At 39.0% G+C, this 22,397-nt stretch overlaps 1 protein-coding gene across 3 annotated transcripts in view; it reads left to right on the forward strand.

Annotated features, from left to right (window-relative positions):
• The window catches only part of LOC117214655 (protein rhomboid), a 501,274-nt gene that overhangs the window by 369,272 nt on the left and 109,605 nt on the right, over positions 1-22,397 (forward strand). For all 3 annotated transcript variants that reach the window (XM_033460869.1, XM_033460861.1, XM_033460879.1), the window contains one exon: positions 19,543-19,660. In XM_033460869.1, the coding sequence (XP_033316760.1) occupies positions 19,543-19,660 (118 nt within the window). The remainder of the gene's footprint in view (positions 1-19,542; positions 19,661-22,397) is intronic.

Consider the following 22,397-nt stretch of genomic DNA (forward strand, 5'->3'; position numbering starts at 1 on the left):
ACGATAATATACTTGCGAAGCGATTACCTATGGCCCCGTTAACGAAGATTACTAAATTAGGGTCGTGACAAGTCCCTCCGTTCCCGTGATCCAGCTTCTGTTGACCATCAAGACGCGCTGTCCGTTCGTAATATATGGTTTTGCACGGCGACTTGGTCATTTGATTGATTGCATTTGATTGCGCGTTATCCAATCGGCTGTATCTATCAAAGATCGCTTATCTGCGCAGTTATTGGTTATATCGTGGTCATGTATCATTATCAATTTACGAGCTGCGTAAATGACATTATACTCGAAGGGGGGTATTAATGCTTGGTCTTATTATTATGTTTGTCCAGTGTATCGAAAGATTGATTTAATTCGCAGATCGCTTGCGATTCAGTCAAATTGTCGTTTAGTGGAACTTGTATAGAATTTGCGTTGAAAATAAATTATCTTCTTGGCGGTTTCATAAAATAGTGACGGTTTTTTTTTATTATTTATTAGGTTGTCTGAAAAGTTTCTTTCGTTTCATAAGATGTTAATAAATGAACAACAATTTCTGTTTTATATTATTTTATTGAATTAGATATGATTCATTTCGTTCTATTTGTATTATTACGTTCGTGCATAAACTAATATAAAAGAAAAAACATTGTGCGTCTGTTATTTCCTGTATAAAACGAAAGAAACTTTTCGGACAACCTGATATATTAATATTGTTATATATATTTCAATAATTCGTAGGAACGTATAGTTGAAGAAAGGTTTGTTAGTTTGCAATGAGAAACAAGTTGCTGGATTCCATCGTAGATAAAAGATAAAAGAGAGAATTAAATTTTTTAATAGAATATTGGTATATTTTTATATGATATCGAAGTACAAGAATAAATATGGAAACGAAAAGTGAAGCTTCTGTTGACATTTAAAAAATATGTTTCGCGTATGTACAGACATCGTACAATATTAAATCTACGCCAACTTTCGATAGAAAATCGGTAGGTTTTTATACCAACGAAAACATTATTGCATAGTAAAAGGAGGAAAGAAAATCGCATCTCGATTTCCAAACCTAGTCTGATGCATTTTCATGTATTTAAATGTACCGAGAATTTAAAGCAGCTCTTACTTCTCTTACAAAGAAACCGCTTCTTCTGTTCGAAACGTTTCTCAGAAGGTCGAGACGTAATCCAAAAATACCAACACGCCCAAGTTGAGAAAGAAGTGCCATTAGGAGGGTAGACACAGGTTCGGTTAGTGCATGCGTGGTTTACCATAGAGCTGTACATCATCGGCTGGCCTGCGTCGGTTTAACCACCCTTACCGCCAGTTGTGCCGGTTATCCGAACATGGTGAGCAAGTCAGAATGATTCAAGCATCGTGGTCGCCGACCGCGCACTCGCTCCAGTAAACCTCTCCCATACGATGCTTAAAAATCGCGAATGATCCTCTTCTGCTAGCTAATCCGTTAAATCAGCCAGCCGTATTCGCTTCTATCCTTTTCTCGTCCTTTTCTTTATCCCTTGCGTGGGTATGGCTCGACTAAGTAGTAGCGATTAGCATTGGTCAGGCAACTTATATACGCTGTTCTCTATATTCGTATATATACGTGTTACGTCGCGTGAAATGGTCCGTGCGACGTCCTCCGTTGCTGTTGTTGTTGTTGCTGTTGTTGTTGTTGTTGTTGTTGTATCTTTCTATTCCTGTTTCTCTTTGCGTTCGTATGACTTGATTTAAGTAGTATCGACTAGCATCGGTCAGACAACTCGCACGGTGCATTGTTACTATTTGTAAGTGTACGACATTTTGGTCAGTTTCTATATTAATTGTTTTTTAGTCTCTTGATTATACCTATGAATATTGCGTAAATGTTCGAAAAAGATGTTTGAACAAGTTAATTTGTTCACAGCATCGATCGCAGGTACTATTGTTGAATCGCTTATATCCTTTCCACGTCTATCGCGTATATCGCATGGATAACTTAAACAGAAATATTTGAGGAGAACAGTAGCTTTCCTTCTTTCTATCGCGAGTCGTTAAACATACTCCGCTCTGAGTAAAATCCATTTTTACTAAATATTCACATTGAACGCAGAACGCGACGGATTAAAGTTCCGGAGATGCCTGAAATCAAATTCTCCAGTGAAAATACCGCATTCGCTCTGAAAGAAGTTGAAGAGAACTTCTTTATCCGGTTACCATTTCCTCAATTGTATATCGTTTCCTCCTGTTCCTTCATTCTATTTTCTTCCATCTGTCTATCGATCTCCGTGTACATTCCCTCCCACTTCCTCCTCCTATTTGTTCCGGTTCGATTTCTTTTTCCCTCATTTCCACGAGTGATAGGAGTAATCGCGAGATAGAGCAGTATTACTCCTCAGGATCGCGTATTTGCCTAGCATCGTATTCTTTCGAGGTACGATTCGTTTCCTCCGGAACACCGAGTGTAATCAGAAAAATCCTATCGACCGTTCTCTGTTCCGTTGTCGTTCTCTGTACCAGCCAGTCCCAATGATTCGATGTTTTTCCAGATAGTATATCGGTGCTGATCGAATGGCTGAAACTATCCTTTCTTAGCTTTCCTTCGAGATTTCGTGCTTCTCGTGAAATGAATCGTTTCCGCTTGACCGGGACGGTTGAAGACAGTTTAACACGTCGGTGGTCATCGGTGACTCGCGTCTTTTAATACATTTTCGAAAATGATCAAAGTAAGGTAAATTTTATCGATTATCAACGATGCGAATAACTTGGATAACGTGGTCGGAGAAAGGAGTACGTAACTAGAATGTACGATATTTTGCAAAAATTAAACGTTATGGTGCGATGTATTTCGATCTATGACGGTTCCCATTGCAACGTGCTAATTATCCTGCAAAGTATCGGAGTCTTCACGTGGTAATTGGAATTACGCTATTGGTTGTGTTTATTAATTGAATTTCGTAGCGAGTCTTACGATACTTCTTAATATATTTTATCTCTTCTTTTATTACGTTGATTAATTTTTTAACGTACTGTTTCTACTTTCATTTCGAGACTTTTGCAGCAAATCGAGACGGTCGATGAACAGCTTCGGAATACATTCTACTTCAAACTCTGTATTGGTTTACGAATGACATAAACGATGTACGTTACAAATAGGCCAATAAAATAAACAATTTATCGCGTAAACAGAGCGAAGAGCACGATACGTGTTTCGTACACGAATATGCATTTCGACGAACAAACATGCGCGTAATGACATTAACTCGTAGGAAACTTAGTACTGGATGCTATTATTGCTCATATTGACGATCATTCGTTCTATCGATCTTCTACATTAACTGTAATTTTCGATTATAAATTAGAATTATAAGACAAATTATAACAATTACAAATTCGATATTGGATTAAACGAATTACATATTGTAATAAATTCCATACATTTGCTTTAAATGCCTTGCAATTTCTACGTACGTTCTCCAGTTCGTTTCCAATTTCACCGACGTAATTATGACAGTCGTACCTCGTAAGAATGTCGATGAAATCTCAAAATGCTTTCTATAATAAACACGATATACTCGCGATCCAAGGTCTCTATAATAAATGTTCGAATACCTTTGTGAGCTACTGTACGTTCTACCAACAACGATACTATCCATCCGATAAGGTTAAACGGATTCTAAAGTCGAACATAAAACACACACGCGAACTCAAACAACTGGAACAACTAATGAAGCAACGTTATGGCGCTCATATACGTTTAAACGTAATCGAACAGGATAGATCATCCCCGTTCTGTTGTCGCTTCTTCCATATCTGCAGGGTGAAACTTTACGTCTCGCGTCGTATTTATCGACCTTCCCGTAAACCCTAGTCGCGCGAGCTTATCCTCCTTGCGACGCTATTTCCCGACCACTCCCCTAAGCACGTTAAGTAGACAGATAAGTAGTCGAATCACCATTCCTACAAACAGACGCGTGAGGCATCCATTTACCAGGCTCGTAACCTTCTATCTATTCGTTTTTCTCTCCTCGTAGAATCGAAACACACCGTTCTAACTGACGAAAAAGGAAGAGAGAGAGAGAGAGAAAAGAAAAACTAATTCGCTTCACGATGGAAATAACGTCAACCGAGATTAGGCACGCAGATACGGCGGAGTTGCCATGACCGCTAAACGTGTCGTTCTCAGGCCAAAGTGGTTAACTAGGCTGTTCGAAATTGTTGAAATTTTAATGCCAAAGCGGTTGATCGATGCTTATCTCGCGTAATTTCATCAATTTTCTCTATCGTTTTAGCGTTGCAGAGTCGAACGACTTGGCAAATGAGCGGCTGAAACCAGAAAATAGAGAATGCGTATGATGGCTGCGAGAATTGTTGCCATTGAACGTAACCACTGTATTTGGCATGTAGCATTTATATACCAATCGATTTGCTCAGTCGAAGGAAACGAGAGGGCAAGAAAAGCGAACGTAGGTAGCTCATTCTGCAAGGGATGAACGTGAGAAAGAAAGTTGAAGTAAGAGGGGACAGTAGCTTTTTCTTAGTAGATTAATATGTTGTTTATGTGATATGGAATTGTCAAATTGATAAGGAAAACTACTTACATTTGACAACTTGTAGTGATATTCCTTCATGTATCGTTAATGCTGGTGGACCAAAGTATCATCCTCGTACTTACGAACGAAGTATACATTTACGAGCTTATGGTGGTGCGTGCAAAGACACGCCTAGACTAAGAGCTTAGGCCAGTGGTTCTCAACCTGGCGTAAGCCACGGTCGTCTGGTTGATCGGTTATCGGAGTTTCTATAATTTTATAAGATTCAATGTTTCTCCTCGCTTTCCCCATTTATCTATATATGTAATCCAGGTGTACGAAACTTGATGCGTATACAAAACTGTTGACCGTAAATATCACGACGCTTACTCGTTTTGTATCTGTAGGAAAACCTCTAAGAAATGTCATTTCGTTTTACATTTTACGTTATAAGGCAGCTATAATACGAATGAAATAACCGATCTACAACGAAATGTTTAGAAAATAAAAGCGTAAAAGCAAGAAACGTACGATTTATCTGCAGGTGTTTTATTCTCTTTTCATTGTTATATATTATAATTATAGCTATATTTACTTCGACGAAGAATATGCCATTTTCAAACACGCAAAAGATCGAGAACCACTGGTCCAGACAGTGGCACGTAGTCCAAGCACGTGTCCTTACCTGCCAGAAGTCAATTTCCTTCTTCGGCAAACTCTTTTCTCCATTGGTTTCTCCTTGTTCATCCTTACCAATTGATCCTGTTCTTGTACCTGCGAGAATAATCCTGTCTCTCTTCTGCCACCCCCATAAAGTCCTTTTCTCCTTTTCCTATAACGTATTGCTTCTTCTTAAATGTCATCCTTGAAACAGTTGATACACACGGTGACCGTAACTTTCTCGATAGAGACCCTCAGACATGTTTATCGAGGATATTATTACTATCCGGCAAATCGAATTTTCGAATGGACACGAATCGTTTTGTCCTCGCCTCTTTTTCCCGGATCGCGTTTCTGGTTAATAACTTGTAATTGCTCCGAAGCAAGGAGCGAATTGATTTGACAGAGCTTGCTAATTAAGTCGTCGTTCTCAGGTAATTATACAGGGTCACGCAATCCAAGGCCGAAGTTAGGAGTATCTTTATAACGGCTGAAGATAGAGACACGTTCAGTGGGTAATTAAACGGTGAAATCTTCGATATATTAGTTATTCGTGTTTCACGATTCTTAAAAAAAAGTATTTGTTTATTCGGGTAGCCAATCAAGTTGGAATTTTATTGCCAGTTACGATAACGTTTTCTTAATGTCGAGAAATATATCGACTCCTTTCGTAACTGCAACAATCGTAGATAAGAAAAGCTTTCAGAGAGTCAAACCAAACGGAGTCGAGGGTCCAAAGTTCAATTAGTCGATTCCGCTTTTCGTAAATTTTTTAATTTCATTGCCTCGCTCTGATAAATAAATAAAAGAAGAAAGAAAAAAAATAGAAATTTATCTGTCGCAAACAAATGACATAAATCATCGTATGTGTGAAATTGCTTCTGAATATTTGTACGTATCAACAACGTGAACAATTTTTCGAAACGCAACAGCATTCGTAGATTCACCGAAGGCTGGTTCAATTGATCTTGACAAACACGATATAATCGTTCCGTAACGCAAAACCTACTCAAACACGGTAAACCGTAGGAGTTTTGCATCGATTGGTCAGAAATTGGTCGTTTAACAGATACCTAGCTACTGCTATTCTTTTGTAATAATTGGCTAAAGCTGACGCCTATGATCTTTTATCGTCACTGGCCTGTGGCAGACGCTGTTCGATCATGTTGAACGGAAATTGTCGTGAATTTTACGTGAACAGATGGCGGATCCGCGTGGCCGATCCTCCAAACACGGGGGTATTAAACGACTTTACGGTCGTTTCGACGAAAATCTTGTTTCCCCGACGGGCATAGTTGTGGCCTGGCTACGTTTGATTTATCGTGAAATTTCCCTTGTATTCCCGGGGGGAATACAGCAGGACGACGTCCGGATATGCGCGCGCGGAGTCCTAATAATCTAATATGCCGCGACCGAGCTGAGCGCAATTTCATGCTTTCTCGGGCATGCGGCGCACCCTCGACCCCTTTACGATCAAACGTCCTTCCGATCCTCTGTCCCTCTGTCTTTCACTCTGTATCGAGATCTTCGTCTTCTTCCCCTCGCCCCTTTGCTCCTTCCTTCCTTTCTCACCCAAACAGAATGTACATACGCCGGCACAGGAAAGCAGAAAGCTTTTACGTCCGTATTGTACGTGGTACACTTTGAAATTTCATTAGAGACACAATTTGGAAAGCAATCTAGATAATACGTAAAAATTACAAGATGTTTTATTTATCGATAGAAAATCGATGACCGAGAACTTGCCACGCTACCTGAAACATAGCAGCACATAGCGAAACATTGTACAACAAACTGTGTTTCTTCGACCATTGGCGGAGAGACGCGATCTCAAGGAAACGCGTCAACGGGAATCGTAAATTCCCGTTACGATATTACGATCGACGCTACGAAACTGGTCGATTCCCTATTTCGTTTAGGGTAACAGAGGTGATTGAATTTAATTATAACGCTGAGGTAACAGGTTATAATGTACTCTTTGTTCCAACAACAATTGTAGACAAGATGATTACGCTCGTTGCGTGTATATATATGTCAATTAGATGAGTTATCAAAAGTAGATATAGTTAATGGATATATGTTGGCTGAGATAAAGTAGTGAACCCAGTGCAGAGATGTTGACTGATCTGTAATCGTAGATCCAGTAACGTTCGGTGATGATGCTGTTGTAACGTCATTTCACATCAGAGACCAGGGCACACACCGCGGGCAGGATGGCGCCCAGATGTCTGCACATCCTTGGCGCGTACCCTCAATAATCTGAAGTACCCACCAGGGGTCTTGGAATTTTTATAGTTAAGGTCCTTCGGACCAAGCGAATACCTCTTGTCTTGTCTTTACGTTTATTGTTAATATGGGTTAACGTCTGGTATGTTCCGTTAACAACTTTCTCACGAGGGCGGGCAAAACCCTTCCTGGTCTACCAACCGTCTTATTATCCAATCGGAGACGGTGTCTACTGCCCTCACTTCCTTAACCAAAATTGTCATCAACTAATCCGATAGTCCCGTGTCCTTAGACACACCCATCCCTAGCTTTCCTCAGACACAGTATCGTCAGTAAAATTCATTTATTCTGTATCCTTAGAATAGTCAACATATCTTTACCGGTCTCTACCCTTCTAACAGTCGCGTACTTAACGTATCAGTGTAACTAAGTCTTACATAACGTGGTTGGGGTGAATTGTGATTTATGTTAATTCAGTGTGTATTCCGTTGTGATTGCTGAATCCATAATAAAGTTTAATTAAAACAAAATTAATAGTTGTGTTACGACTCAGCTATTTTATTTCGTCATCCAACCCTTAAGTTTACGTGACATTGTCGTAGAGGAAAACTCTTGTTGGGTGTTGGTCGCCTACCACCGGTCGCTTACGGGTGAAAATCCTGGGAAACATGGGAAACCCACGTTTGTCCACTTTTTACCTGATGGAGCAATAACTATAAGGAACATTTTGACTCGAAGGTGTTTTATACCACTTAATCGGTCAAATCGAAATGCTTAGTTTTACGACAGTTCGGACTTAGGATTATTACGATCCAACTAATTATATTGACGTAGCGAGTGGCCGCCTCGACCGAGGGATAGTTTCCAGGTTACGCAAAGAGTCACCGGACGAAACAAACCGTAAATCTCAGCCTTGAGTCGCTTGTAACAAGCGATGGATGCGATGTTGAATGATTGAAAGAAAAGACGAACAAAATTGATGAATTTCTTCGTCATTGGTGCATAATAATTTATGTAAAAATGTTATATTATAAATTAACAGGAAAAAAACAGTATGATAAACACAATATCGTTGCACTCTCACAAAATCGAATAAAACATCGCGTTTCACGAATTCGTTTCTCACTAATTCTACGTCACAACAACACAACGAACTTCATTCAACTCTGACAGCATTCACCACGCTCATTTTTCCCGTAACAAACCTTGGTAACGCTCACGACACTCCTTGGCAACATTAACATATCCTGACGACGTTTATAAACAATCACCCCTCACGCCACGTCCTTCCCTGACCCTTCACACCATCCCACATTTATTAAGTGATAATGTTTATCAATTGAAGAGCAAGTTACAGATTGAAGATTTCACATGATCTTGCAGAATAGTTTAGTAATTAATAGACGACACGAGATGTAGATTTTCCGCTCTTCCACGAGTTTGTCATTTCTCGTCGAACGGGATACAAAAATTAGGAACTTGAAGCTCGTAATTTTGAAGATTTTGCTGATAATTTGGATTCGATTGTACTAACTTCGAACATGAGCGTATTAGATGGAGAAATAAAAATTTCACATGAAATTGTAATGCCATTAACGTCCAGTAAATTGAATTATCAAAAATCATGTAGCTTCTTTAATCGTTGCGAACCGTCGCAACTTTCACATAGAACCTGTTCCCAAACATTTTATATACGGTAAAAATATCCGTCCTTTTATTTTTGTAAATATAAACGTATCGAGAAGCTTCTACTGTCGCGATTTCAATATCTACCGGAGGTTATCATAAGATCACGGTTCTATTTATTTCATTTTGAAACAGAGTTCGCAAATGAAACGTCATTGCAGCGATGAAAAAGATAATATTCCAGTTGTGTTCTTGTACATTTCCTGTGTGCGAACCATATTTTTCTTGCTTAAAACGTGTTTTTAGTTCGAGCAAGAAAAACGTTTTCCATCCTTCGCTACCAACTAATGCACGTGTGTATTCTGCTTCGAATCGGGTTTCCATATTGATCCTTTCAAATACGATCCTCTTCGTCGTGGACCATGCTACGCGTCGCGACACAAAATTCTACATTTTGGAATCTTTCAACACGATAAGACAGATAATCTTCCTCCAAGTCCTTCGATCGGACCATCACAAAGCAAAATGCTTATCGTTTGATTGTGTTTTACGAAATATCAAGTTGCTCGTAATCGCAGATTTTATGTTTCGATATACTTGCGTAGCTTCTTTCAATTATGGTTCTTGTATACTACTTTTGTATCTGACTCTAACCTACATCACCATTCGAAATGTTGAAATATTAATTGCAAAGCGCTTGCGATCGATGCTTATCTTATACAATTTCATCGATCGTCTCTGCTCTTTGTTTCGCCAAGTTAACACTTTGACTGCCACGTGGAAATCATATGTCTCGCTGAGGACGCCACGGGAGTATTTTTATTATTCAAAGCATATGATGGCAAAATAATAATAAACCGATGATGTGAGACAACGTTCTCCCTCAATGGACGATTTTAAGTGTCGATTTTCATACAACTTTTACAAATGTAAGAAGTTGAAGCGCTCCGGTCACCAATGACTACCGTTTTTTTTTTTTTTTTTTATTTATTTAATTCTTTACATTCACAATTTGTCCAGTTTGGGCATTTGGTAGAATTTTTTAACTGTTTGATGATTATCATGTGGGTGACCACCCCCAGCGGAATACCATCTTCGTGTTTGTTAGGTTGTGTCCTTTGTGAGGTCTGTTTCCTTTTCAGTCTTTTATCCATGTTTGAGGTGTTGATCGTTTCCACAGTTAGCCCGTTTGGGTGTGTTCCTATTCTTTCTTTATATTTTCCTACGTATCTGACCAATGACCACCGTGGCAGTCAAAGCGTTAACCTGTTTACCGAATAAGCGGCTCGATTAAACCTCGATGCTCCTCACCGTAAAAAGCGTATGAAAAGATGCGCGTAAAATTCCAGGCGCCGCTTCTATGTTGCACGGCGATACGTCTGAAGTTTATTTGGTAGTCTCGATTTACCATTTTTATTCTTTCTCCCCGCAGAAGTACGAAAACGACAGAACGATTCTGTCGGAGATGATTCTGTTCGCTCGTAAAACGTTCAAAAATCGATACGTTTAAGAAATCGTCTGAACGATCGACGTTTTCGTTGATCCGCTTTATGCACTCTCCACGCCTGTACGTATGCGGCCTTAGCTAAAACGGTATTGGTCGGCTTACATATTCTATTCCACCGATACGAAATCTGCACGCGAGCTAGACGATCATCGAGAGATTCGATTTCCCGATCGCTTTGATCGCGGACGAGTAAAATCGGGTTTAAGGGCTACTGATCTGCTTGGATTCTTATACGAACGTACATCTGCAAGGGGATAAGAACGAAGGCGACTCTTACGGATGCATTATTCCCTTTTTATGTTCGCATGTGTCTGTGCACTTGCGTGCACGTAACGACGAAGCTGTAAGAACACGTGACTCGCGATAAATCCAGCTTTTTCGTTGTACCGTTTAGCTTTATGTAAACGTTGCTCTGGATCAGCTATTTACGTGTACCAGCGAAGATACAAGTTGGAGAAATTAATATCCGTTTTAGAGTGTCCTTTCCTTTTAACTCGCAAATCCTTTAAGAGTTGCCTTCTTATTTTGCTTAATGCTGTTCTTGTAGATATCGTTGGAAGCTATGGTAAATAAATATTTACTGTCGACAGATAGATAGTATTCGATAAATGAGGTTACAGTATCGTCTCGACTGTCTGCGATAAATATAAGATGGTAATAAATGTAAGATATTGAAATGTTAGATTCCGGTGCACGGGGAACGTCGTTTCTGTAAACTTGATTTCTGTAAAATTGATTTCGAGACACTCGATTTGCTTCCACGAAGAGTGAATTGTCAACCGTACGAAATAAGAAGAATATGCGTAGAAATTACATCCATCGAATATATCGTGTTTCGAATTTTATTTCCATCTCCAAATCGCGCGTCGCGTGCACCAGCCTGATCAATTTTTACCCTACGTTTCTAATCTGCTGCGTACAATTGGTACAGAAAGGAACCGACGAAATTACAATAAGCTCGTCGAAAGGAACGTACGGGGACGATAATCGAAATATGCTTCGCAGACGTAGTGAACCATAAAGTCTGCGCTCGAGATCAATTTAATATTTCGCGAAATACAGTCAAGCTCCGAATAACTTTAAATAACGTAACTAACTCCGAACGCAATTATCGACAAATATTGGTTTGGTAACTAAGTGATTGCGAATTTTGTCAATACCATCTAATGATAAATTCCGCAATCACTTAGTTGCCAATCCAATATCACGTATACTTTTTAACGAATCCACCGAAACGGGTGTACGGTATTTCGATGATACTCGTTCCTTTCATTTATCCCGTTGTTTCCTACGAACACATGGGATCTGCTGTATCAGAAACCTGCGAAACACCGTCGCCGATGTAATAAACTCGTTTGTATGAATCAAGAATTCTTTTTTATTTTTTATTTTTAATGATGTTTATTTAATCCAAGATACAGTTTTAAATACATTTTGGTATTCACAATAAACGGTGAATTTTTGTAATGATGTGTTAGGCAAAGGTACCGATTCGCGGCGCTACGACGTACTATATTATGTGTCGGCGCTTTACATTTTTTTTGTTTAGTACAATTTTTGGGTTTAAGCCGCTGGGGAGCGGAGCTTTTATATGAATTTGTTTTTTTTTTTTTTATGAACCAAGAATCGCCGGTTCCAGGTGATTCGATTAATTCGTGGGCGGACGTGGTCGCGAAAAGAAAATAGAAAAACGCGTACGAGGCAAAAGTAAAGAATCGAATTATCACGGGGAACCTTTCGAAACCATCTCCGAAAGCCTTCCGCTTGCGCGAACTTCAGGAACAGCGAAACTTGGCGATCACGGGATCGTGACAGCAGCAACACTCTCTCCGAGTAATTAAAGGCGATACAGGTTGACATAGTAGTTAAGGTCGTTACTGTCCTTACTTAGCTGTACCGCTGCTGGGACAATTTCTTACTTTCCGGTTGGTTGTCGCGCGAACAACGGATCTCCGCGTTTTATGGAGAACTCGAGTAACTAATTTGATTACGAGACTCATCCTTTTAACCTCACCGTGTTTCTAACTTTCTACACGATGCAGAGGAATTCGTAGTTGTAAGAGAGTCGATGAAAGCGCAGGTATTTTGACATGTCGCGTGAATTGTTGGTGAAATCGACGTATCTACGATGGATCGATGTAACGACGTTTCGTATGCTGATAAGAGGCAAGGAAATACTTTTTATCTACGAGGGAAGTTTCAGTACATGGTGTTCGTACGCTTATCGGTGATTCAAAAGCGCGCAGGCGTGCGGAGCACGCGTAATGTACAAAGATATACAAGATGTTGAAGGCGTTAATTACCGTATCCATGGGACGAAACGAACTGCTATTTAGATTCCGTTCTCTTCATTGTGTCTAGAAGGATATAAATTTGCATGAACGCGTAAAGGATATAGTAGTCGAAGAAGAAGCGTCACGGGGTATATGATGGAAGATGCATTCGTACAATATCGTGGTCGTACAAAGAATCGATAAAAGCGAAGATATTTGGAGACGTAGTATATATGGTTCGCGAAATTTAAATATTTAGATAACTTTGTTGCGTTAGGTATCTATTTTGTGAATGATTGGCGAACTGCCGTCTCGGTGTATACTTCGATTTATCTTCTAAAGAAACTTATCTTCCAAAGAATCGTCTGGACAAATGGTAAATCGTCGAAAAGCATGCATCGACGAGTTCTCGTTCTCGCGGCGATTTTCCGCGTGCTCGATCAATTAGCCTGACTATTCGGCCATTGTGACGGTTAATAACGAAGGCTCGATATACCTAGCCGATGCAATTAATCAGTATCCTTGAAGCAGGTATTTCTCTCTCTCTCTCTCTCTCTCTCTCTCTCTCTCTCTCTCTCTCTCGGCTCGTTCTCCTCAGACTGTCTCATCTTGTAGCAGAGACCGTTGCAGAGAAGCGTGGCGGACGTCAAGCACGCCACCTGTGCTGTCGCGAACGGAGGAAGCGAGAGAAACAGAGTAGACGACCCCTTTCTCGTTTCCTTGAACCCAGGTATATCAGTCACATCGCTAATTGGAAATCGCTCGTGCGATCTACGGTGTCTCGAGGCGCGCTAGCAATTAGATGTGAGCCTACGGACCTGGCAGCCGCGCTCACAGACCCACTCTGCATTCGAGATCACCCGCTTTTTTCTCCCTTTCTTTCTTTCTTTCTTTCCTTCTTGCTTTCTTTCTTTCTTTCTTTTTTTTCAGACCGACCATATCTCGCGTATCTGACCGTCTCCGTTTTCGCTGATTCCTCACCGAGCTGCTTGCTTTGCTTTCCTATTTCACGGCTACTTGCAACTCCCACCGAGAAGGACACCCAACCCACCAGGACTAACAATTTCGTAGCTCCTCTTATTTCTGTTCTCGCCTTTCATAGCGTCTGTAGAAATTTAGAAACGTTCGCGACGATTTCTGCGACCGTTTCTTAATTCCAATTGGTAGAAAAGTGTTTTGCACGGATGCGCAGAGAAATGTTGCGAAAACCCTCTGATCAAGAACGGAGAGGATGTATAGCGAGTTGTTATCAGGATCGCGTTTGGTATTTTATTGGTGGAAATTGAACAAACGTGTTGTTGAAATTATAGGTAACAAATGAAAACAATATCAATATATATAGTGTAACTCGCTTTTTACAGATTAAAATTTACAATCTCGTTTGGTGACACTTTGTCTGGAAACGTAGCAAAAAGCGATCGCAAGATTAATTCCGAATATGGTTGCGACAACTTCTATTTTTATTTCGAATGATTAGAAAAAAATGAAGAATGTAATATTTTCATTCACTTATCAATGATCGGAATTTTATGATTTACCAAGGTCCCATAAATTTAACGCGTTTCTTCGGGATAACCGGCGGCAATCGTGGCTCGCGACGTATTTCATAGAAGAAAACGCTGGCAATTTTACGAAAGGATTTGCGACAACGAGAAAAAGATATTTGTTCTCCTGTTACGCGAGTAACTACACAACCCGGTAACTGACCGCACACTGCGGTTTGCAGCTACTACAACAAATAAAACGGTGTCACGATTCGCGTACTCCATGAACACTTAGGTGTTCATAAAACACTAACTCCCATCTCGCCCACACAGTTTTGTTTCCCTCTGTAAAATAGTTACTCGCTGTTATACGGTTTCGTTATTACCGTATACCTTTCTAATTGTTTTGTAATTTAAAGTCCATAAATGTTTCCATAAATTGCTACAATTTCTCTGTTTTGCGCACCCATTCTGTAACGTCTTAAATAACACTGTTTTATGAATCGCTTTAATCCACCAGTGTCAGTATTTTATAATTATCGTGGAAAAATCTAAAATACCGGGAAACGACTTTTTGAAAAAGAGTTGTGCTTTACGTGAAAAACGAAAATTACCCTGCGCCATGTCCTGCATTTTGCAAACACGTTGTTCGCCGCTCGATCATGTTTTAATATTTAATCTAAGCAGCGTTGCAGCTGCTAACATTTTTAAAACAGACCGATCGTCGTTGTAAATGATAAAATTCAGCTTATGATTTCAACTGAATCGTTAATAACCGGATTGCGTATTCCACGCGAATTTACATCGCGCAAATAGAAGCACAACGATAGAAATTTGTTTCACTCGTTAAACGTATCGTAGCTAGACAGCGGAGTTTTATGCAAATTCGTCTTTCTGTGAATTTAATTAAACTAAATAGAATCTAGATAGAAATTGTCGTTATTCCTATACTCTGAGGTTAGATCAGAATAGTTATTATTTTATCGAATGGATAAATCTATCACACCGTTCCGAGCCAAAAAAGACCTTTATTGCAAAAAACTTACAAAAAACTAGGGATAAAAACAAAAAGGCATCTTAAGCCTATCGATTAAATCTATCGATTGTAACTAGGATCATCCTTCAGTTACCATTTCTTATAACTAACGCATCTGCATATGGATGGCGAGCACGAACTCACGTTGTCATTTTCAACAGAAATTTACTTACTTACTTTGAATATTCTGCGTATTTTTGCGTATTATGTCTACTTTGTGCATTTTTGCAATTCTAAATCTCCTATAATCTCAATCCTAACGAACATACTACATTTTTAATAATCTGTATCTTACGTACGCGTACTCTGCGCATTCTTGTACCTTTAAATTTTCCGATAGTCCACGAATAATCTATCATAGTAATGGATACAGTCGTAAATAATCGATAAGAGAAACGTATTATACTTCCTGTAACTCGAAGTCGCGTCTCTTTAAAAGATAAACAAAGCAACCATACCGCGATAGCGTGCTTGAAAAATAATATTTCCCGGTTCTTGTCGGCCCCTCTTCATCCTGTAATTTGCTTCTCCCATTAGTATCACATTTTGACCCATTTCCATGATCTTTTTTGTCGCAGGCCACCCCGCCAGAACTTTTTCCATCGCTTTCTTGATCTCTGTATTATTCCGTAATTAGTCGTGGTTCTCATTTCTTTAATATCTCTGTCCTCCAACCTTTCCTCGCTACCAACTGTTTTATTCGTTCTGCTCTACTTTTTCTCCTTGCCACGTTTCTTTCATCTTTCCCGTTAATTCTTACCTCTCTACCTATTTTTTCCCCCTCCTTCTTCTTTCTTTCCTCTTTTTTTTCTCTCTCTCTTTCCTCTAACACGCTCCATATAGCCTAGCTTCTCTCTAATTGCTCTTTTCTCGTCCACCCTCGTACGAGCGTCCTCTACCCTCGCTTCGTCTCGCAGTCGATGGAAACACGAAGGAGATAGTTCATCTATGATACCATAAACGGTGTTATGGCTAGCGCGTTGAATTACGGGCCAATATTTCTTCGTAATTATTCCATGGAACAGAAGATCGCTATCGGGAACACCGGAGCATCTACGCGACCATAGCTGCTCACGCTTCGGCACGTTTCTAAAAGAAACTTGTGTCTCGTTTGGTCCATTTGTTGTTCTATCGTTCGTTAGAACATTATTCGTTGGAATACTATAGGAGATTGTAAGATAGGTACGGGGAAAAATATAGAATTTCTATCGTCTCAGTGATGGTATTTGGAATTTGTATCGTTCTTATAGTAGAATCGAAACGTCGTATTGTTTTAATAATATTACTCCTTTTTTCATAATAATAATATTAATATTCAAAGTTTCTACGATTGTCGTGAGTGAATTAAAAAATGTTTAACCTTAGAATTTAGATTTTGTATTAGTCTTCAACGATAGAGTATTCGGAATTTTTGTCATTATAATAATAAGAATTCGGATCTTTTGTTCTAGCGAGTAGAATTTAGATTTCGCGCTATTTCTTATCTGATAATATTATAGAATATTAGGAATTTCTACTATAACGTACGTATTGATTTAAGATGTAATTTAGATGATTTTAGATTTAATGTAACGAAGATTTGGAGTATAATTTGAGTATTTTGTAAACAACCATACGGTCAAACTACGTGGAATCGTAAATGATAGGGTTGTAGATTCGTAGAAATGAAATATCCGCGTGATTTAAAAAATATCGCGGAGAACATTAAGAAAAACGCAAAATGAAATATCAAATTCTTCCACTTCAGCATGGCCGATACTATTTTATCGGATTCAGGAAAATACGTTTGATAAATGTCTTTCAATAATCTCAAAAAACAAATGTTACTATATTTCTTCGGTGCCCAATAGATATAAGATTTCCCCTTTTTCGATGTTCAATCAAGCTAATTGCGAGGAAATCCACGAGAAATATTGGTTCACGGCGCACAGTCGGGAAATATGAAGAACGTTTATGAAATACCACTTGATCGACGATTTAATTCACAGTGACACAGACTTACAGTTGAACGATCGCCTCAGAATAACGAATGAATAGGAAATGTTTGCATTCGTCTTCTCTGGTAGAACGATAGGAAATAAATAGCGGTATTCGTATCTTTCTACCTTCGAATTTTCATTCGACGATCGATCAAGTTATTAATTACGCGTTTATCAGTAACCGTACGACGTTACTCGTTCCGTGCTTAACCCTGTTCTTAACGTTTTCGATATTTTACTGGATATTTTATCTCTTCAAATACCTCCCTTTTTTTCTTTTTTTTTTTTTTTTTTTTAAGAATATTTTATTCATAAAACCGCGTGGAATACACGAACGTAAAATCATATCGAATATCAAAGGACAGTTATTTCGTTGTTACGAGTATACGAGCAATGCTAAGTAAATAAATAATTTAAAAAATATTTTGTAATAATTATCTTGTCGCGTGAATTCGTTAAAAAGTCCAGAGATTCTCGAAATATATTCGAATTATTTTAGAATCAATTTAGAATTAATTTAGAATTAATTTAGAATCTCGTGGCTCGCGTTTCTGATTTTACTTTGTCAAAGTAAATTCATTGCGAGATATTCGAATACGTTGAATTTCATTAAAAACTATTCAATCGAGGTGAAAGAATGAAAAGGGAAGAAGGAAATTGGATGAAGGCTGAAAGCGTATCGAGAACACAGAGTCTTTGATTAAAATCCTATGCGTCAATGCAACAGTGTGCAATTAGTTAATCGTAATTATTATTAATAATCGTGGAAATTCTCTCACAATGTCAAGGGTGTATGACTTGGAACAACTGTCGGATATCGACTGGTCGAGATAATGAGAAATCCTAGACGGCACAAGTCAGCCGTAATTGCGCGAAAGTGTTTCTCCTTTTCTTCGTGGCGAAGTTGAAATCGGTAAAATTAATTTCTCGTTATTTCGCTACCCCTGGCGACGATTAACGAGCGTTCGTAACTATTTCTTCGCGTGAAAATTCCTCCAGACCGACGATTAGTTCGCAGAATATCCCCGGGCCATTGACAGATTAATTCTCAAATACTTGGGTGAAAAAAAAAAAAAACTCTTAATGATCTCGATAATTTTCATAATTCTGCCTCGATAAATCCGTTGTTTCGTTAGTGCCGGCTAAGAACTTGGTGGTGTGAGTCGCGAGCTGTGAATTCTCCAAGCTTTTCTTTATGTTATTTGTTACAAGCTCGCGTTCCTTTTGTATCGTTTCTCGTATGCGAGTCGATTGCACACGTTTACGATGCTTTCGTATTCTTACGAATACGAGTAGAAAAAGGCAGCTTAAATAGACGCTTGTTCCACTCATTGAATATTGCAATTTTTATTTTGGATATAACAATATTTTCTATATTTTTTACATTATTAGTTCAATATCGTTGAATTCTCGATAAAAGCGTACAAAAGCCACAGTTTATTTATAAGTATCTTATAACCTCTTTTAACGAGGATTTTATGCTTTTCATTGAAATTTCCGAATCTCTAATTGCAATGTTCCATGCAGCGTCTATTGTGTTTCATTCGTCAATATTTTTTTACGTAACGTTCATTGTTTATGGACATTGGTTATGGACATTTATTGTAATGTTTTAACGTTTATTTTATACATCGCAGGTTTTTAAATACGATTGAAAATACCGCATTCAAGCTGATATTGGTTGACGAGTTTATCGTTGGTCAATACATTTTTCGCGTTGGAATATCATCCGTGGCAAATGTATCGATTCATCGAGCCTATATTACCAATACGCGCGATATAGTATTTTCGAAATATGATTTGTTTATCATTCATATTACAGAATGAAAAATGCGAGCAACTTTTGCTTCTGGTTTTTCCATACATCTATGTATTTTACCGTTACAATGGATTGCAAATCAGTTAAAAAATTCTCTACGGATAATATAACAAACCAGAAATGCCTCGAACAATACCTCCAACTTGAACAATAAAATCTACAAATAATATTTCGAGCCAATAAAATACAGCATCGAGAGCAAAAATGGAGTATCTGAGCTACGTATTTTTCTTCCTTAATTTATTCCACTAAGCAAAATTCCAACGATTCGTTCGTCTCGAAGCAAGCACAGCTAACTAAACTGTGATCCGCGGAAGCAACGTTTCGATCGTTAAACGTGGAAAAATTAACGCGCCAATGTGTCGAAGAGAAAACGAGAAACAGAAATGCAACCAACGACAAAGAATAGAATCGGTGAAAGAAAATTTCTTAATTGCAGGATGGTCCGCATGATCGGCGATGAATTCCTTACGGAAGAAAGGGACCGGAAATACTACGCCGACCATTACAGGTGTTGTCCGCCGCCTCTTTTCATCATTCTCATCACCCTTGTGGAGGTTAGTATAGAACAAACTATTCTCTGTAATTTAACCCATCCGACAATTTAATATCGTCGTTATATTCCGCTGTACTTGCGTTTCGCGGTGATTAGCGCCGTCGTCGTTTAAAATGGAATAGAATGATAAAAAAAAAAAAAAGGATAAGTTTGCATCGTTGCTGTTATAACTGAACCTACGAAATTAGTCAAAATGAACGGTATGAAATTTTTTACGTCTTCGTCGAATTACTAAAAATATGCAAACGGTCCTAGTTACGCGAAGATTTACCTTTATCGGAACAGGAACGTAATTACATCTGTTCGTTTATTTCCTTCGTATCGCTTTAACTCTAATCGATTACGTGTAACGTATTTAACACATTGCTTACGGGTTACGGGATATCTCGTTTTTAGCGAGCAGGACGTTGTGGCCGGGTCACGAGATATCTCGGTTTTATGTCTTTTTCGACCGAATCGATGACTTAAGCAATGAGAGACAAACGTTTTTGTTATGTTACCAAGGTAATGAAGCCTTGCGCATTCTTGTAACAAATGATCAGCAAAACAACCGAACGTTGACGTTCCAAACAATAAAAACAATCAGTCGGTGTAGCCGGTACATCGATAGATCTCTGCGTCGATCAAAAATGGCTCTGGGAGCGCGTTTTGCGCGCTGAGCGCCGTACGCAATTTATAAGCGTAAAATATTAACACTTTGACTAAAATCGTTGTGTTTTAACACAGTGCATCGTTAGATGCAAGATTTGTTCTCATTTTTTTTTTTTATTGATGTTCTAATAAAAATGTTTAATCGTTCGATGGGGCACTTTGTATTTCAAAGTATCTTCTACTTATCGGTTATATTCAGAATGCCCTGACTGTCAACTTTCGTTCAATTTTGACAATTGTAAGAAGCTCAAGCGCTCCGGTCACCAATGACCCACCGTGTCGTCACAGGAGAAACCGTGACCGGTCATATATCACCAACGTGGCAGTCAAAGTGTTAAGATTCGTATCTACGTAAGATACATATCGAAACTCTGACATTGTTAGTTCAAGTATACGTTTCCAAATCTATTTATCGAGAAAAAAAGAAAAAAAGAAAGAAAAGAGAGAATGGAGATCCGTATTCGAAGAATTTGCGTCTCTCTACCGGACACAACCATAATGCTATGAGATTTGAAATTCGCGGACTTTGATCACGCCGCGTGATCCGTTGACTAATGAATTTTTAGTGAAAATTACACAGTGGAAGGATGCGCGGTGACAAGCGCGACCGGAACGAGGCCACTGGAACTGCTCGTGCCGCTGTTATTTATTAAAAATGCCTTTGATACGCGCGTCTCTTTTTCTCTATCGCGTTCGCTATCATCATACTCCCCTTCCTGGTTCATCTCGCCGGTTCGAACACCGGTGTCGTTACTTTTATATCGTTGCGCGATTAATATCGCGACGACGATGGCTGTTCGTCTTTTTTTTCACGCGACTGTGAAAGAGTGTGCCGCAGCTTTTTGCTTTTCACGCTGTCGCTCTAACCGCGTTATTAAATTTCACCCCTTGCGAATTTGTTTTCGCTCGCGTCCGAACGATGAGAAAGAGGTGGGGGGAGGGGGATGAAAGGGGCTGGGTGTGTAAAGCAAGGTCGTTAATTTTGGTTTACATTATGCGGCCAGATTCAGAGCGACCGCGAGAACCGGCCAACTTTACGGGGCAACCTGTAAAATACCGTAAAAGTTGGTATAAAATGGCAACAACGAACGTTATGCCGCGCCATGTTCTGTGACTTCATTCGAAATTGCTGCAACGATATACACTGTCGTTTCGAAACGCGATATTCGATCAAGATTAATCGATCAGAACTTTATACATATTCATGCAAAAGTTCCGATGCAAATATACACGCGGATAAAATGTAACAACTTGTTACACCTATTATACTCGAAAGTATCGTAATTAATTTCAATTGCAATAATCACGCGCTGGCGTCGATAGTTTTCTCGTCTAGATTCTATCGAGAAGATCGAAGGTAATTTCTATACTCGCTTCAACGTTTTCCAATTTCATCGGTATAATCGCGACAGTCGTGTCTCGTTACGGTGCCAATGAAATTTCAAAATGTTTCGCATAACGCGTACGATATGACACGTACAAGTTTTCTATCACAACTATTCAAATGCTTTCGTGACTGGGCCTGTTCATGGGCAAAAGGCCAATTGATTTCGTTATATCAAATTGACGAGATTATAAAGAGTCGTTTATAGTCTGTCGGTTCAAACGAGATAATCATTTTATATTATAAATATTTTTTATGCGTAAGCTATTATGTATCGTTACTTCGTGTAATGTGCCGGCTTGGTTATTGCCGCGGAACTACGTTGCAGCCCGATAACTACGTTATTTACATTGCACGATATTAAACATCCTCGTAAATGATACGAGTTTCTTTATTTTCGATCGAGTAAAAATCCGGAATAGGCTAACCAGTGAAATTCCATTTAAACGTTGTTCCTTTGACAAATGTTTGGAAATTCCCTCGATTTCCAATACGAACAGACGATAAAGAATATACAAAGGCAAGCATCGCGGTACGCGCCAGTGCATTAATAAGTAGAAAAATTGATTTATCTGGTACTTATTTGTTGAAAATGCTCGGCCCGGAGTTTGCTTAACCGAAATAAACGATTCCATAATTTCATACGTTTGCGAATATGTATCGGCCAGAAAGTTCTATTTCTTCTCGCTGTTTCGACTTCTCG

The sequence above is a fragment of the Bombus bifarius genome, unplaced genomic scaffold, assembly GCF_011952205.1.
Source record: "Bombus bifarius isolate JDL3187 unplaced genomic scaffold, Bbif_JDL3187 scf7180000007970, whole genome shotgun sequence".
Taxonomy (NCBI): domain Eukaryota; kingdom Metazoa; phylum Arthropoda; class Insecta; order Hymenoptera; family Apidae; genus Bombus; species Bombus bifarius.